At 35.2% G+C, this 18,320-nt stretch overlaps 1 protein-coding gene across 1 annotated transcript in view; it reads right to left on the bottom strand.

Annotated features, from left to right (window-relative positions):
* Positions 1–18,320, bottom strand: part of LOC140326798 (uncharacterized) — a 222,399-nt gene that overhangs the window by 2,998 nt on the left and 201,081 nt on the right. The window contains 5 exon segments of the mRNA XM_072405754.1: positions 5,211–5,323; positions 9,722–9,879; positions 15,121–15,241; positions 15,460–15,593; positions 16,344–16,522. Coding sequence (XP_072261855.1) covers positions 5,211–5,323; positions 9,722–9,879; positions 15,121–15,241; positions 15,460–15,593; positions 16,344–16,522 — 705 coding nt within the window.

Raw genomic sequence — 18,320 nt, 5'->3', positions numbered from 1 at the left:
TATGACTGTGATGTTGGTTTTTAATGCACATAAAATATTTTAGGACACTATTTGTTTCAGAATCTTTTTTTTCTTCATTTCCCTTCTCTAAAAACTGGTGCGTCTTATGGTCCGGTGCGTCTTATGGTCCGAAAAATATGGTATGAAGTGGTGGAAGTAATGAGGGTTTTCAAATGAGTAAAAAGTAGGAGCAAGCCGAATAGGATTGAGGATTTAGTATTTTGTGACAGTTGATGTGATTTTGGCATAAAGTAAAAAAAATTAAGAAAATGAAACAAATGCACCCACCACATATAAGCACTGTAGAGTCATAATATATTCAGTTTACGTTTTCAGTTAGACCTCATATTGGTTTTCTAAAAATGAGATCCTAAAAATCTTTACAGATTAAGAAACAATATACACACCTGTTGTAAGGTACTTATCCAGCCGGTGATCCTGCGTAGTCCGCGCCCTCGGGGTCCTCAGGGATTGCAGGCAGCGAGGAGGACACCGTTGCAGCAGGCAGCGCGGCCAAGGCTGCCGCTGCTCTGCTTACAGCACGTCTCCTCTCTCTGGCAGAGGGATCTGTCCTGGCCGAACTACTGTTCAGCCGAACACCATCTCCAGCATCCCTGCAGACGTGCACAGTACTGCTGCATGCACCCTCAGAATTCATGCGGGCGGCGTCCAAAGTACAGCACGGCCCAGGGGTCGTGTTGCAAGAGGCTCGTGTGTTACCATGTACGACTCTTGTACCCCCCGGGGGCGAGGCAGCTGGCTGCCCTGCCTTGGGGCGAGGCATGTATAATTTAAATTCCCTGTGGCCCAAATGCTCACCAATCCAATGGCGTCAGGTGGCGTAATGTGATTGGGCACTCTGCCCATTTAATGAGGCCCTGTCATCAGCACCCTTGCCCATTTTGGCCTCTGTGTTACAGTGTGCTTGGGTACGCTCTTAAGTTTGATTTCCGTACTAACCTCTGTTCTCTTGTTACCAGCTCGGACTTATTACCCACAGCGACCCAGTCTGATTACTGACTATTTGCATGAACTCTGACTGCCCTAACTTCAGATTGTCCCTTACTACGCCTTCTGCCTCATTGTTCTGTACCACACTGTATCGGACTGACCTTTTGCGTTTGACCCTTGGCCTGTATTTGGATTACGCAATAAAGGTTCTAAAAGGATAACTGGAGTTGGTTGTGATTTATGCACCCAGGCGCATTACACCTGTGACTACAGAAACTTTTGGCATCAACTGAATGGTCACCTCATGGCATCTGTTATGGTATGGCCTAAGGAACAGTATTCAGATGTATCTAAGGGTTTATTTTTTTTAAATCCTGAATGTGACATTTACCAAATATTCTTCAGGGATATCTACCTAATGAATACGTTTTTAAAGATAATAAGATTTTACCTAGGTATTAGATATGTACAGATTTGCTACCCTGCAGCAAAATCATTCTCAGGCACGTGCAGTTGAGCTTTAAAACACCTGGCAGAATTTATAATCAAAAGGTACTTAAATACCTTCAGCAATATTGTACTGTACTAGTCCTGTAAATATATAACAGTCATAAAAAATAAAACATAGTGCATTCCACATTTTACTTTACTTAATATAATACAAGTCATATCCAAAAAATATACTCATAGATAAAGAAATAGTGTATGCTTCTAAGAAGTGTTGCAGACATCATAAAAATTATAAATACATTTTTCACAAGTGCCTCATAAGGCCAATAGTCAGGGTGCTCTTAAATCTATAAGGACCTTTATGAATCTTTTCAATAATACTGCATGCCTCCATTTCCTTCACAGTTTTTTTTCCCTAAATTCAGACACAAATGTCCAGAGATTACTAAATAAAGAAAAAGATTTGACTATTTGTACATTTTTAGACTGCATCTCTAACCTGTATAAGTCTTGCTAATCCTATTGAGTAACAGTGACCAGTACTTTGGTCTCAGAGTAGGTTTTGGGAACAGTTTACGCAGTTTAGATCCTCTTATACATCAACCTCAGATTTGGAACTGGAAGGGCCGATAGTAAGTAAAAAAGCTTATCTTCTGAACCGTACACCCAACAATTATTTTGTGTTTGAGCCATACCCTGCATTAAGTGCCTATAAATAAAAAATGAGCAATGTGCTGAAAACATTTGGATCTGGCTGGCTTACAATGACACAAGAGTAGCTAGGTACGTTTACATATTTACAAATATAGGGTGTAGTAATTTGGGTTTCACTTATTTCACAAATAAGGGTATATGTACTTCTGCACTGGTATAGGGGTTATGATATCTAAAACATTAAACCTGCATTGGGCATAATTCTTCTTTACTTGAAGTATTATTATTATTATTATTATTATTATTATATGTTAATATATTATATATTAATATAATACTTATATATTAAGTATATGTTTAATATTAGTATTATCTTTTGTTATTAAAGTACCAACAAATTACACATCACAGTACAGTTAATTTCTTTACTTATCATCAAACTGACCCTAGAATAGGTTTTGCGCTAGTATGGCTGTGGTTCCAACATTACTATCTCAAGTGCAAAAATTATAGGCTTTAGATGTTTATATTCTGTCTTACTTGACTGACTAAAGGGCAGCCATCAGGCAGGATGGCCAGCAATAGCTCATACATGGGGTAAAAGTGCAAAGAAGGTAAAAAAAAAAAAAATATTCCTATGTAAATCATCTGTTTTTTGGGACAACAACAAATATATGTATTTCAAAATTATATTGTAGTAGTTGTATCTGTTAACAACCAACATTAATCACGGTGTTTGCAGAACTAATTATCTGCACTATGGACGCTGATACAGACAGAATTGAGTATAAATTGCTAAGTAAAAAAAAAGTATAAACATCAGAGGACAAGTGCACCCGCAGGCACTCTCTGAGCTGGAAATGCTTCAGCACTTATATCATCCATTTGATTTGGCTCATATAGCAGCAGATTAGTGGTGGAAAACTGGATTTATCTGCAGATAATCAAATAAGGATACAAAGGTTTATATCATCTTTGTTCATTTAAAAAGCGGGTCATGTCAAGAAAGACTAAAAAGGAAAAGCAGTCATGCCTGGTGGTGCATAAAGCTGCCTAGAAAGACTTATTATGTGTTGCAAAGGAAATCACATACTGAATAGTTGGCTTTGTGGCAGCGGCCATTTGTTAAACCATATTTATTATATTTATTTACTCTTGCAGCTGATGTAAAACACAGTGCAACCACAAATCCTCAATAAAAACATGACCTGCCCACTGGCATTGCATCTGTACTATGTTGCAGACAGATGGCAGTGTAGCATGGAAAATAATGATATTTATGATATGCATTGAAGTGGATAGAAAGAAAAAAATAATAGAGATTGAAAAATAAAGAGTGCTGACATAGTCAATAAATTGATTCTGTAAATTAATTTTTGACATGTCCCCTAACAGTTTTGTAAAGCTTGGCAATACTAAGAGTTGACTGCAGAATATGTTCACACATTGTGAATAAAAGCCTCATGCAGAAAGAGTACTACCAGTCTAGAGCAGTTCCAAAACATTAGAAGCTTGTGGCTTCTAGTAAATTGAAGCTCAGAATTTTTAACAGACCTTTATGGGTTTGAGCTGTAAAAGAATCATAGGAGGATGTTGTCCATCTAGATTCCAGTTCTGGTTTCAGAAGTCAATGTAGACATTCGAAGTAGGCGCCCAGTGTTCAAGAATTATTACAAACTAGCTTTTTACCCAGCGTTGCCCAGGTATTTATTTATTGCAATCTTATATTATACAATTATAAAATAATATAAGGTCTCATGGTTGAAATGTGTTGATGCGTTTCCAAATGATGGTGGAACATAGCAAGTTTTGTTGAGATGCCTCAATGCGTTTCCTAGGGATCACATACACCCATCTATATATATATATAACACATACATACATACAAATATAGCTCCGACATATAGCATAGCGCTGTACAAAGATCACTCACATGAGTCTCAGTCATATGTCTAGCAAGTTTGGTTGAAATGTAAGTGTTTCCTAGTGATGACATACACACATCCAAATAAAGCTCTGACATATAGCACAGCGCTGTGATGACTGGTGCACTCACGTGAGTCTCAGTCATATATATACCAAGTTTGGTTGAAATGTCTCCATGCGTTTTCGAGTGATGGTGGAACATACACACATACATACAGTACATACATACATAGATTGAAATTTACAAAGGAGACCTCCAATAGGTAAGTGATTAAATGTTTTCTTTGTAAGTTATGATTTAAGCCAAATTCTATTGTTTTTCATTATTCACAAAAGGTGCCCTATATGTCATTTTACTTCCTTTTACTTGGAGGAGATTTGAAAGAATCTAATTGTTCCTGAATTTAACAGCATTCTCTGGCTGTTGGTTGCCATTTGCTCTCTAGATTTATGAATCTACAACAAGTACAGTAATTTGAGCAGCATATGTACTTTCACAAGTTAAAAGAATGGCAGAGTACATTAATGTAATGTCATCAGTTCCATAAAAGCTTTATTTATTTATATGACACATGCACTGTGCTCTTTTGTATGGAAATCACTGTTACTAGCTGTTGCACTTGAAGTAAGTATACTGTCAATACTACTAGGTTAGCGGTATTGCCTTAATCAAGGAGTAAGCTGCTCTAAATATTTATGACCTTGGTGCATTGCAAGCACTGCTAGACTGTCAGACTTTCTATTATTTCGTATAGTAAGGTTTTGTTAGCACAGAAGTTTACTGGTTTGTGTTGATTTTGATGAAAAGTGATGAATAATCAAACACACACACACACTCGTATTGTTTTGTACGAGTGGTATTAACTGAAATAATAATAATACTATTTTGTAATAGTGTTCATGTTTTAACAAATAGCCACTGTGCATTGGTGTACTGTTTTATGTTTTATAGAGATTTTTCTCAGAAATATAAGGAAGCAGAGATTTCCATACTTCTCTAAATGGATCATGACAGCTGCATACCAATAAATGGTAATGTGTTATATAGTAATAGTAATGCATATTGATAAATGGTAACATGTGCTATATGTACATTGTACTTGCTAGTCCTTGACAAATGTGCAAAAGCATTTATAATAAAATGTATCTTAGGATGTAAAAAGATTTTTTTTCTGTTTATGTTGACAACTGTAACAGAATTGTAATATAATGTATAGAAGTATAAATACCATTTTTACCGGATATTTCATGCTCCTGAACCTGCATTAACAAGGAGTCTTTATGTCTGCTTGGTCTGTTGAAAATTCTGAAAAGCGATGATTTATCCACTTTTGTCTGTGAGCTGAAAAACAGAAATCAAAGGTGACTTAAGGGAATGCAAATATTCAGCATCTAGGGGCATACACAAAACCAGAAAAATACTCACACATTTATATACTATAGCTCACACCCTAACTAGAGGTTGCCATACAAATCAGCAACAGTAAAGAGAACATTGGTTTGTCTCTCTCGGTCTTTTTTTGTAAGTGAAAAAATATTTATAAATATTTTTTAAGTGTGGGTTTACATTTTAAATAAATTTGTCAACAAATTATTGGCTTTACCAAGCCTATGTAATTATGAGCAGTTTAATTTACAGGTTGACATTCAAAAATCCAGCAACTTCTGGACCTGAGGAGTGCTGGATTTTTAAAAATTCAGGATTTTTTACAGTTATATATGCTGTTTATATTAAACAGAAAATGACTACCTGTACAGTCCTTTAAATGGATGCTGAATCCATAATGGGGCTAGAAGGCAAAAATAAATGAGAAGGAATGAGCAGGAAAGCATGTGCAAGACCTAACAGCTGATTCTGGAGTACAGTACCATCAAAACATAAACGGTGCCTCCAGAAAACAATTTTGAAAATGCGCTTAGAAATCCATGCTGGAAATCTGAAGGAACCGGATTATCAATGGCCGGATTTTTTAATGTCAACCTGTACATATTAGGCACATGTCGTGGTACAATAACATTGCTTCGGGTTACATATCTCCTCTGTTCAGGAGATATGTAGATACTGTTTTACTTTTGCACAGTCAACAAACAATGATAAAAAAAATGACTAACAGTTGTAAGATGTAGGGGCTTGTCAGCCATATATTCATCCGGATTTAGATTAAATTAAAACCTCCGGACCTGAGGTGCTCCGGATTTTCTAAAGTTCAGGATTTTTTTTTATTTATACTTACCTCCACACACAGGCCAGCCTTCCTCTTGCAGCACCCGCAAACATCTAGCAGTTCCAGGGAGCAGGGACGTCTCAACGTGTATTTAGTGTAGCAAGCAGACCTAATGGCTGTTTCCTGCAGAACAGTGCCATCAAAACATCAGTGACCAAACAGTGTACTGCAGTCCCTGTTTTGAAAATGCGATTCGAAATTCATGACGGGAAACTGAAAGAACCGGATTATCGATCGCCGAGTTTTCCATTGTCAACCTGTATTTCATGTATATGAAATGTTGGTCTTTTAAACTATGCAAAAAGCAAAATAATAAATCCAAGAGTTTCAATAATATCAAATTGAATATGTACAAGGGATTTAATGTATGCAGATATGTATTTTAAGCATATTTTTAAATAGAACTAGCATAAGTACTTAAATCTATGCTAAAATTAGCCTCCTATATTCCTGTGAAAAGACATCAAGAAGTAGGGGTAGCACTCTAATATTGTAAGTATGCTTTTAGGAGGAATTAGCACAGGAACAAACTAATTTGGTTGTTAAGTCTCAGGTTGTGATTGGCCCTTGAAACAGGCTTTAGTTCTTAAACAAAACTATTGTAAAAATATGGACGCTAACACTGTTGACCCTCCCACCTGGGCTGTTAAACACCTACCCTTTAAGTTAAACCAATAGTTTGAATAATTGAATTACTAACCCAAAAAAGTATTCCCATTGAGGCTTATATTACTCTGATCTACAGCATTCCCAAAAAATCCTGGATCAACCAAGCAACTAGTAATATAGGAAGAAATGTCAGCCTTTTTATTTATCCCAATACAGGTTTCCATTACTAACAGCATTGCCTCAAGGGAAGCCCAGCACCTGGCTAAACTTTGTAGCAGGGGTGCCTGGACAGGACGACTAGCTAAACAAATTACTAATTGGTAGGTAGAGCAGGTGACAACCATGGTGGCCAGTAGTATTTTAGCTTCTAGCAGCATAATATAATTATAAATGTTTACTAAAATACAGTTATTAAGGCTAGAGTACATTTAATGTTAAGCTTAACCTAGCTGACGCATTTTAGCTACAACTGTATATAAAAAAGTGTTAGGAAAGTTTTATATCAATTATAAATCCTTCCAACAGTGTTGTTTCCCACAGGTGCACTGCAAGTCCTGTTGCAGCAGAGAACAGATTAACAACTTTATCAAAAAACACTTTTCCCATTATATCTATTTTATAGGAATGCAGCTCTCTCTCTGCCTTATCGTTACAAAGAAATCTATTCTGACAAAGAGACAGGAAATCAAAGTACTTGTAAAATGTTATCTTACAAACACAAGAATGTTCCATTAAGTGACATGAAGGAAACCATAAAAATGTTCTTTTATGTACTACGGTGCACATAAAATAATGTTCTGCTAAGTAGATCAAGGTGCCCTTGGGTATGTTTTCTTAAATGGATATGAAAGGATATATTACTTAAGTAGAATGTATTTTCCTTCAAATACACAGTAAAAGCTGAGTGAGGTATTGTGCATCAAAATTTTGTTTATCAATACAAATAGCTTTCAGAGCACAATCAGCTGAAATATAAATACACAACCGATCCAAGACTCAGCATCACATTGACTGCAATGTCCTCAAACTTCCCTTTCCACTGTTCTAAATAAGACAGTAACTGCATGTTTAATGTATTCCACTGTCCCGTGAGCATTATTTTTAGCTTTCAAAAGAACTAGAGATCTAATATTGTTTCATGGGTCCTTTATTAATATTCATGGACCTGGAAGTCCTCAGGCATGACTCCTGGACGACCGGAAATCACCATAAACATAACTGATGTCAAACAGAAGTCTCCTTACACATAACTTATGTCAACTGGAAGTCTCTATGCACATAACTCATTTCAACTGGAATTCGCCTTACACACAAGCTATGGAAATCTCTTCATAACAGACTGATAGCAACTGGAAGTCTTATACAGAATTTATGGCAGCTGTAAGTCTTCTCACACAAAACTCACAGAAACTGGAAGCCTTCACAAGTATGACTCAATGGGTCTGATTTAATAAAGCTCTCCAAGACTGGAGAAAATAGTCTATCACAGGAAAACAAGGGTGATCCAGAAAACCTAGAAACGATTTCTTAAAATTAATTTTCTATGTGTTGGCAAATGTTTTCAATCCTGGACCAGATTCATTCCAGGTTAGCTGGTTCACTCGTCATAGTATATCTTCTCCAGTTAAGGAGTGCTTTAATTAATTTGGGCAATTGGTTTCATTACACAGAACTCACTGGAAGTATCCTCTCTTAAGTCTCATGGCAAATGGAAGACTTTCTTTACACACGACTTTCTTTACACACGGAATTGTAAGTCTCTTCACACATGATTTAACCTCCCTAACGGTAACCCCGAGTGTGACTCGGGGTAGAAAAAAGTTGCTAAAAGTGGTAACCCCGAGTCACAGTTGGGGTTGGAACACCTATGGAAGATTAGTAAATACAGCGCTTACCTGATCCGCCGGGGTCCCGTGCCGTCCAGCGCCGCGATCTCCGTCTTCTTTCTTCCTTCCTTCCTGCTTCTGCATCCGATGAGTCACCGGGGAAGTTCCCGATGACGTCTGTGCGTGTGTACGTCCCGGATGGGCGGGGCAGGAAATTCAAAATCCATTTGTATTGCATTCAATACAAAATAACTGTATTGAATGCGATACATTGGAGTTTTATGTGTAAAAGCAGTATATTGTTTATAATATAATAGTATAAGTATAATACATATAATAGTATGAGTATAATACATATAATAGTATGAGTATAATGTGTATTTTTTTTTATTTAAAAAAAAATATATATATATTTTTTTTAAAAATATATAGATTTTTTAATTTATTCAATTTTATTGTTTTTAAATGATTTTGTGTTTCAAACTTTAATATACTCATACTATTATATTATACTGTAAAATAAATTTTAATGTACAGCTTTTAGACATATAAAACTGGAAAGAAATGAACCGCTAGGGAGGTTAAAGAAATTGGAAGTCTCCTAACACAAAACTCATAGCATCTTAAGGTCTTCTTATAAAAAGATTTATGGCAACTGAAAGCATTCAGACTCACAAGATATGTAGATATCTACATATGAAATAATGTTTTTAAGGGAATACCGTTATCATGTAAACAATGAAGAAAATGTTTGATCATGGAACATTTTGCACCCACTGGATGATGTGGATAAGACTAATGCAGCTTTCACAATGGTGCTTAACTGTTATCACATTAAAATACATGAGAAAAAATGGTTCTTATTAGACCCACACGTAAACACCAACATAACGTAAAACCTATTGCTTAACAAATACTAGACACTTTCATTTTTTTAATTATTGCCTAAGTACACAGATATGTCTTAACATGTCTTCTTTGTAAATTATCGCATATGCCAGTTACATAGAATTGCTTTATTTACTTAAGGATTTAAAACATTATAGAAAATATTAATATAAAATATAAGAGATTACTTACTTTAAAAGTGAAAGGTTTTTTTGAATATCCTTTGCTGAATGCAGCAATGCCACTGATGAAGTAAAGCCATTTTCTGGATTTAGGATAATAGCCACTTTTTCCAGCTGCCATAGTGTTAGAGGTTTTGTGCACAAGAGAGGAAGTTTCATCACACATTTCTGAAAATCACAGGTGGAAAACAATGAATATTTTAAGACTTTCAAGAGTTATGAATGCATATGGTTAATTAACAAAAAAAATGTCTTTAAATATATCATGAATTGTCAACTGAAAATATTTTCATTGTTTTAACACTTTATGAATGGCAAAAAATGTTTAGTGAAATTGGTCACTGATGTATAAATCACATGAACTAACCTATATCACTAACCTGAACTGTACCTAAACACAATTTTCAGTTTACATAAAAGGGTGGACAACCCTTTTATGTAGAGTAAAAATTATCTGTTTGTTTTTTCTTTTAGGTGCAACACCCTTTTTTTAAAAAAAAAAAAAAAGGGTGTAGCACTGCCCCCTAATTTTTGATTTCCTAGGCGATCAAGAATGAATGGGACCGCAAAGCCTCCCAGGATACCTACGTCAGGCATCCCAGGAGGCTCTTGGGTGCTCCTTCTGCGCATGCCCGAGCATGAAAATGTTGTTTTTTCATCCTACGTTACCCGATCTCGCGCCTGGGTCGAGTGACGTAGGAAGAACAGCAAGTAGAAGGGAAGATGGCGGCGCCTGGAGCGCCAGCTCCAGGATGAATGCCAGGACGACGCGGGACCTGATGCAGGACACCCCGGAGGGATCGGACTGCCCTGCGGGATTGAAGGTTAATGGATTTTTTTTTCCAGTTTTGGGTTTAGTTGCGCTTTAGGTTTACATATCTAAGATTAGCATGAAACAGAAGACAAAGGGTGTTAATACTATCTCTGGTCAACAATGTAATTTCTGTTTCTTACATTTCAGTGATAAAAACACGAACTACAGACCATAGCTTTTACAGTATATTAGACAGTATTATATTAGACAGTATATTATTTGTAATAAAATGTGATATGTAGTAATATAGCACATTTGGCCCATTTACCATTGCTCCGATGTACACACACTCAGTTTAGCATTTCTCTTATTTTGAAGACCTAATCATTTACCTTCTCAGAACAATATTTCCCAAAGGGTTATGTTTGTTCTGCTTGGGGCACTAAAGGCCTAAAGGCAGTTGTTGCATGATTGAACATTATCCCTTTACAGCGCTGAACATAATCTCTCTGGAAGGCGATGATTACTTTAGTTTCAAACCACAAACTTCTGTTTGTATTGCTGCATGCAAAGGAAAAAGGCTACATATTCAGGTAATGCTAAATCACAAAGCAATATATTGACATCAAGAGTTATATAGAAAAACAATTCACAGTGATTTGTTCAATGAAAAACAATTGTTTTTTTGATCTGTGGATAGGGACATGGGAAAACCTACTTTAAAGGTAATAAGTAGACATTGGGATATATATTGAGAATTACACTACAACGTGATATTAAACCTGTATAATAAAATGGGCTTGCATGTCCTGTTGAACAAAATGTGAAAACCAGGTCTATGTGAAAACACAAGCTTCATAAACTAAAATAAAGCTACCTTTTCCTTCCTAGACAGAGCTAAATCCTTCCTGTGTGTCCTGCACCCTCTACCTTCCAGTGTTAGGGTTCTAGCACCAAAGGTAGTTCTGCCATCCAGAAAGCATTGGGTAGTACCAGGTGTGGCTAGGTGCTGATTTCCAAACCCAAAAGATTATAAATCATCAGTGGAAATGCTGATAGCAATGCTACATCTCACTGTAGTGCAAGAAAATAAAACAATGAATACAAAGCAGCCAACACTGCAATGTTCATTCAAAAATTATTAAGCTTCCAGGACAATATAAAAGACAGCCAGTTGTTAAATACCCCGTTCACTCTCTTTGGGGAGCCAGAAGCTGCTGGAAACTACCAGCAGCTAGGAAATAGTAATCAATTTGTTCAGACTGTGTAAGCTGAGCCTAAGAGAAAACTTTCTTTGTTGTAATACATATCTATATACACACCTGTGAGGCCATAATACCACTTAAAAAGAACCACAATGAACAAACAGAGGTCAGCTTTTTATATGTCATAAACAAAAGCTATAATAAAAGCTTAAATATTTTCACTCTATGTTCCATTAGTTTTTACAGCTCAGCCACAATGACTGGGCCAGTGATTTGAAATATTGATTCCAAAATTGTTCAATATGTATGCTGTCAAACACTGGCTTCCCTATTTCTCTTGCTAAAACATTTGGAATCACAACATTGATTGTTCAGTAAAAAAGCAAAAAAAACAATAATGCTCTTTTTATTAAGTCAATCTCTTTGCCTTGCATGAAATAACTTCTTTTGGCTAAGGAGCGTGGTAAATTACCTTGTTCAAAGTGATAGTTGAGGCGTAATTTTCGATCTGTATTTAAAAGTAAGCACTTTATTTACACATGAAATATTGCTCTTTTCCATATTTTCCCCAAATGCCTAATTACTTATAAATGTGTACTAACATGAGCATTATCTTTCATAATACATTTACTACTTCTGCTTGTTTGCTGATAGAGGAGCTAACAGATGGGTATTTTAGCAGAACGGTGACTGATGTGGAAAAGATTACACAGTTCTGCCGTCCCAGATATTTCTATGCATGATGTGGAAAAGCTCAAAGCAAAAGAATAGACTGATAGGCTAAGCTCCAGGAAATGGCAGCAGAATAGGACAAAGAAAAAAGTATTCTTATGAATAAATCAGAAAAGAATTTCAACTACTAAAATGAAAATATAGACAAGCACAGTTTTCACATTTTTAAGTTTGCCTCTTTGTAACATGTCACTGCTAGTATACATTTCTTCATAATTTCACGATGAAAAGTATGTATGCATTTGTTTAAAAAGCCTTAGACCAGTATGTTTTGAGTATATAGGTTTGATGTATGTGTTAATACAATTACTGGCTTTTTTTATAAAACTGTCTGAAAGTTAAGTTTTACAGTATCAACAATTCAAATTCACACCCTGCCATAACCATAGTGTACTCCCTTGTTCCACAATTTAGAGTACCGGTAGTATAAGAAAAAACATATTACACGGCATATACATTTACACAGAATTTACATTTTCAAAAGCACTACTTAATACCTTAAAACATAAAAAAGTTTCAGCACATTAAAGCACATTATTCCATCTCTAGATTAATACTTTTACGTTAGGTAGAACTGCAGTCAGAGTTAGTTGGATGGATTTAAAACATTTTCTTTTTATTATTTGATTTATTAGATTTTTTTTTAATTTTATATTAGGTTTTACTTAACTTTAATACTTTAATTACAACAAGGTTGACATGCCCTATGATAAAGTAAATGTTTGATAGATCCTCTTTGTGAATACATTAGGGGTAGATATTATACTCAATCAGCTGTTTTCCCTGCTGCATTGGTTGGGATCCAAAAGTTCTAAACAAAATAAGTGGTAAAGTTGTTCGAAAATTTTTGGAACTGGTATTTCAGTGCTGTGCTATGCCAGAGCAGGGCCTCTTTCAGACTTGTAGTAAACCACTTTGTTGTACCACTTACTCAACTGTACTCTTGACCTATCCCACTCAAGTGTATGGGAGTGGTTAGGAACCACTTTGTACAAGGGTTGGAACATGGTTTTGTTGGGCTTGTGGTGAGGATTCAGCACAGTTTCTGGAATCAACAAGGTGATTTTGACAATAGAGGCATAGCAGCAGATGCCCCATGTCAGAAAACGGCTAACCATACGGTTTTTGACCGCAAGTCTGAAAGGGGCCTTACTCTCCCATTACTAGTGCAACAAAGCTTAAGATGGACATAGTACAAAACTTACAAATTTGCTGGTCCTCTCCTCATTAGGGAGAATTACTACAAAATGAAGTTCACATCCCTGCTTAAACAACCTCACAGCTTAGGGCATATAATTATTCCTTGCAATGTGTTACAGCTCCCTTTTGGCTAGAAAGTCTCCTGTGATTTCCTCAGTATCATTCTATAAATGCAACTGCTCAGCAACATCTAATCTTGTTACAGAATGATTCAAGAAAGTATTCCAATATGCATGGACAGTTACTAAGTCTCATATGGGAATGGATCCTAATTAAGATGCTAACTTTAACACATTTAATTAGATTACTGTTAATTTATATTTCATAATAAATATTAAATCAATGTACTGTTTTCCAGTTCTGTTCTTGCCAGCAGCTTTTAATACATATGCGTTTTGATATGGCTTATTTCTGCCTACCAGCTGTTCAGTGTGTGAATAGTCTCTTTAATGCACTATTCTTGTTTTCCAAAACTGCTCATTGTTTTAGAACATCTGGTAGTTAACAGGTTTATTATTAACATTAGTAAATTTCCTTGTAGAAGAGTTAGAATTCATTAGTTAGTTGTCTCATTTGGCAACCCATGAAAGTGATATAAGCAGTTTAGATTTCTAGTTTTCACTGGTACAGTACAGATGCTGACTCTGCCTCACAAGAAGGAGATTTGGACATTATCAAACCATATTTAAGCTGAAAGAAATCAATTTTAACAACCTAATATAGCCCTTTGTGACATAAATGACTTTCACTACAGAAAGTACCTACTGACACACAGACCTTAGGTGAAAGCGTTGAAGCCTTTATTGAGCTCAACTGAGAAATCGACTGATATACCAAAAAAAAAAAAATTTTTTTTTATTTCTTTTGCATATGATTAAATGAAAAAAGTGGTTCACCTAAAGATTTTATTAACATTTGCTTTGCCAAAGTCCATCATATAGACACAGTGGCACAATTTAGATGCAGGTTATCTTGCAACTTTGGGTAAACTTTCCATCACTGAGCACCTTATAAGTACCTAAATATTTAACATAAAGAAGGGCAGCTAAAAAAGAAAATAACATATTTAATATATATATATATATAATTTTTTTTTTTTTTTTGCTATATGGCCTAAAACTATAGTGTATGCATATCCTACATTGCTATTATTCAATGCATCAAAGACATTAAGGGCTCCATTTATAAAAAAAGTGAATCAGATTTTCCTCATGGTCCATGTGTTTCAGTGGCAATAATTGGTTTCCAGCAGGGAATGTTTAAGGGAATGTCAGATTCCCTGTTTTTATGTAGAGTCCCTAGGAGGTTTGCTCATCTCCTCCTGTTCACTTCCAATGGGCAGAATAAAATGACCACATACAGTAAATAACGATCTATATAAGCTTCTAGATTCCAAGATCAGTTCAGGATTATAAAGGAAACTACATTGCAATCACAAGTTCACTTTGCTGGGCATGAAACAAGATAGTTGATTGCAACTAAAAATTCATTACATGCATAATGAGACAAACCACGTACCTGCATTGTGTAGTCCATGTACACTGGGCACTGGTAGTAATCAGTCCCATCTGCAGGTTGTTTGAGATTTCCAAGAAGGGTAGGATATATAATCACATATGGTAATGTGGTATATGCGTCCCTGTTATAATAATAAATAATAAAATAATAAATAATAAAATAATAAAAATGAAAGTAATAATAAAAATTATATATGTGAAAGCTGTAAAAACCTTTGAGCGTCACAAATATTATTTACGTTTTAGACATTTACACTAATGCAAATATGTACATGAAAACGTGCATGTGTCTGCCACCATTTGCAAACTTTACAGGTCAACATTTACAAATATTCAGTACCTGGATTCTCCCAAGTAATTTCTTTGAAAATCCCATTCTGCCCCCTTTAAAATGAGACCCTCTAGGTGGAGTGGATACACCTCACTGTCTGGTTTGTAGTCTGGATATTCTTTTATATGGCATTGAAATATCACCTGCAGGCAAAATAAATACAGTGATTTATTTATTATAATAAAATCAAGAGCATACATCGCAAAAGATATAATTTTTTATATCTGTATCTATATAAGCATCAGAGCTGAGAAGAGTAGTAGGACATGTATAACAACTTTAAAATCTAAAATCTAGTTTAATTTGTGATTTCATACTACCAATTCCAATTCCAACCAATGGATATCTTTTAAGATTAGTGAAGTCTTAAAATTTTAGTATTAATACTAAAAATTTAGAAAATTTTAGTATTAAAAAATATCACTTTTCAGATCACTCTTTACATTTTTCTTAGCTATATTTATGAATGGGATTACCTTAAAGCAAACTCATGAGCATGCACTATGCAAACCTTTACATATGCAAAACGTGTAAAAAAAAATAACATTATGATGGGTCTATTTAAAATTTACTGAACATTGCCAAAAATTTACACATGTTGTACATTGTATTAAATTAGAAAATATGTGAATCAACTTTTACTCATGAATCATATATTTTTCTTATCAAACCATTTTAAAAATGTGTATATTTTAGGTATAAGTTAAGAAAATCCTAACAATTAAAAAATAAACCCCTATGAATCACAAACAGTAGCAATGCAGTAATATCTGGGTGGTAATGTTAAATAAAACATAAGTAATTTATATTACTTTTGAGAATATTCACATCGATAAATTTGCTGTTATATATGAAAATCCACCATAGAAGCCAAAGAGATAGTAAAAGCGTACCTCATGCAATAAATACCCATGATGAACAGCATACTCAGTTCTCAGTGCCAGCAGCAAGGCCTCTGGGTTAACCAGAACTCCGACATTTATAGAAGTCAAGGCTTCCTTTTCACTCTTGGCAAACGGAATTAGACCTTTCCTCACCCACTGTTTGAGCTGTTTGTGTTTCTTTTGCAGACCTATGTGAAATAAAATAGACAGACAAAGTAATTGCCAAGCGTTATGGAGTCATGACAATATAACTTTATGTGCTTGCAGTTGCAACAGAAGAAAGATTTATTGGTACATTAAGCTCTCAGGCAGCGACAAAAGATGTTGAAATGGACACTGGACGGCTTTTTTTTTTACCATTTAGTTTTCACGGCGAGGTATTCTCCTGAGTGCTCTTTTTAGCCAACTTTAGCTACATGCACAAATAGGTGAGAGGCTAAGTAACCTCAATTCACAGCAGCTTTGTTGACTTACTGGAACAAGAATTTACCCTGTCTAATGTAACAGGATACTAAGCCAAGCTAACAGTTTGCCATTTAGATAGCCCATCTGTTTGTTTGAATTTATGTCCAGATCTGAAAAATTGGACCAAACACGACTGAATTGATAACATTGATAGAAAATGCATCACCCACTTACCTGTAGATTGAAGTGGTAACTAAAGGGCTCAAAGAAAATATTTTCTTACAGTTTATAATATGTTCTTGGCCTTGTTTTCAAAATCTGAAGCTTCTGGTATTTCTCTAATCTAGAGAATTTGCAGCAGTTACCTAGCACAGATGGTTCTGTCCCTTTCTCATATCAAAGACAACATTGCCTATTAGCGTAATAGGATAGTGACTGGAGCAAATCATGTCATTTCCATGTTCTTCTATGGCGAACAAACAAAACTAAAGTGGCACATTGTGATAAGATTTCTGCTGCAATCATACTAGACAGAATGAGCAGTGTTTTAATTGTATGCACAAGCAACATTAAATACAGTAGTCAAAGAACTTACAGGTCCACAGTGTCAACCAGGTGATTGGATTTTATTCATATGCCATCAAAGGCCTTTATTACTGTTACTACCCAAGGACTGGAGATCAATGCAGACAAATAGTTCAATGCATTTTAAATACAAATAAATGAATGTTATCTGTATGTGATGTAATATAAATTATTTAGAATCCTGTGCTTGTTGGAAATGTGATGGCAAGAAATTAGGGCAATCTATCACTGGGCCTATTTATTTGTTCCTTTCTAACAAATATGAACCAAATGGTTTTTTTTTTATTATAAAAAAGCCAAAGAAAATATAAATTGCTTCAGTTACAGCTTGTTTGCAAGTTTCTGCAATACCATATTAAGGAACATATCAGTCTCTGTAGTCTCTTTCATGACAAACAGAATGCTATGATGCTTCTCCGTTTACTGTCCAGTCACAGGTTGGGGTGGACCCAGGTTGAGCTGGGCTCAGAAGGGGTGATTTTGATGATGCATGCTATTGGTTTGAGGACATCTAGTGGCAGGACAAAGTGCGGCTTCTTCTCTCTAATTTTATTCCATTATGATTTATTATTTTTTTGTTATTTTGGGCTTGAGTTCTGCTTTAAAATGTATAAATAAGTTGTGAAAGTTGATGAAATAATCTAGACAGTTGTATCAGAGTTTGTGAAACTATCTGATAATTATGGTAAATAATAAGGATATGTAAGGAAAGATCTGGCCAGTTGGATCAGAGTTTATGAAGCTATCTGAAATATGTAGAAGCCCGTGATCGGCTACTTGCTACTACCTCATAACTAATCATCTTCCCCATTAACAGCTACATATCTTTATTAAAATCTTTTATTGATGTTAAATGTACTTTTTAACACATTGTTTGAGTATTTTGTCTTTACATCTATCTATCTGCAACCTTTTTGATTGCCAAAAATAACTACACATTTTGTCTTCAGCTAACACATTGAAGGTAGCACAATAGGAGAAATCACTTTTTTGTCT

The sequence above is a fragment of the Pyxicephalus adspersus genome, chromosome 1 (assembly GCF_032062135.1).
Source record: "Pyxicephalus adspersus chromosome 1, UCB_Pads_2.0, whole genome shotgun sequence".
Classification (NCBI taxonomy): domain Eukaryota; kingdom Metazoa; phylum Chordata; class Amphibia; order Anura; family Pyxicephalidae; genus Pyxicephalus; species Pyxicephalus adspersus.
This window is presented reverse-complemented; position numbering and strand designations above follow the sequence as displayed.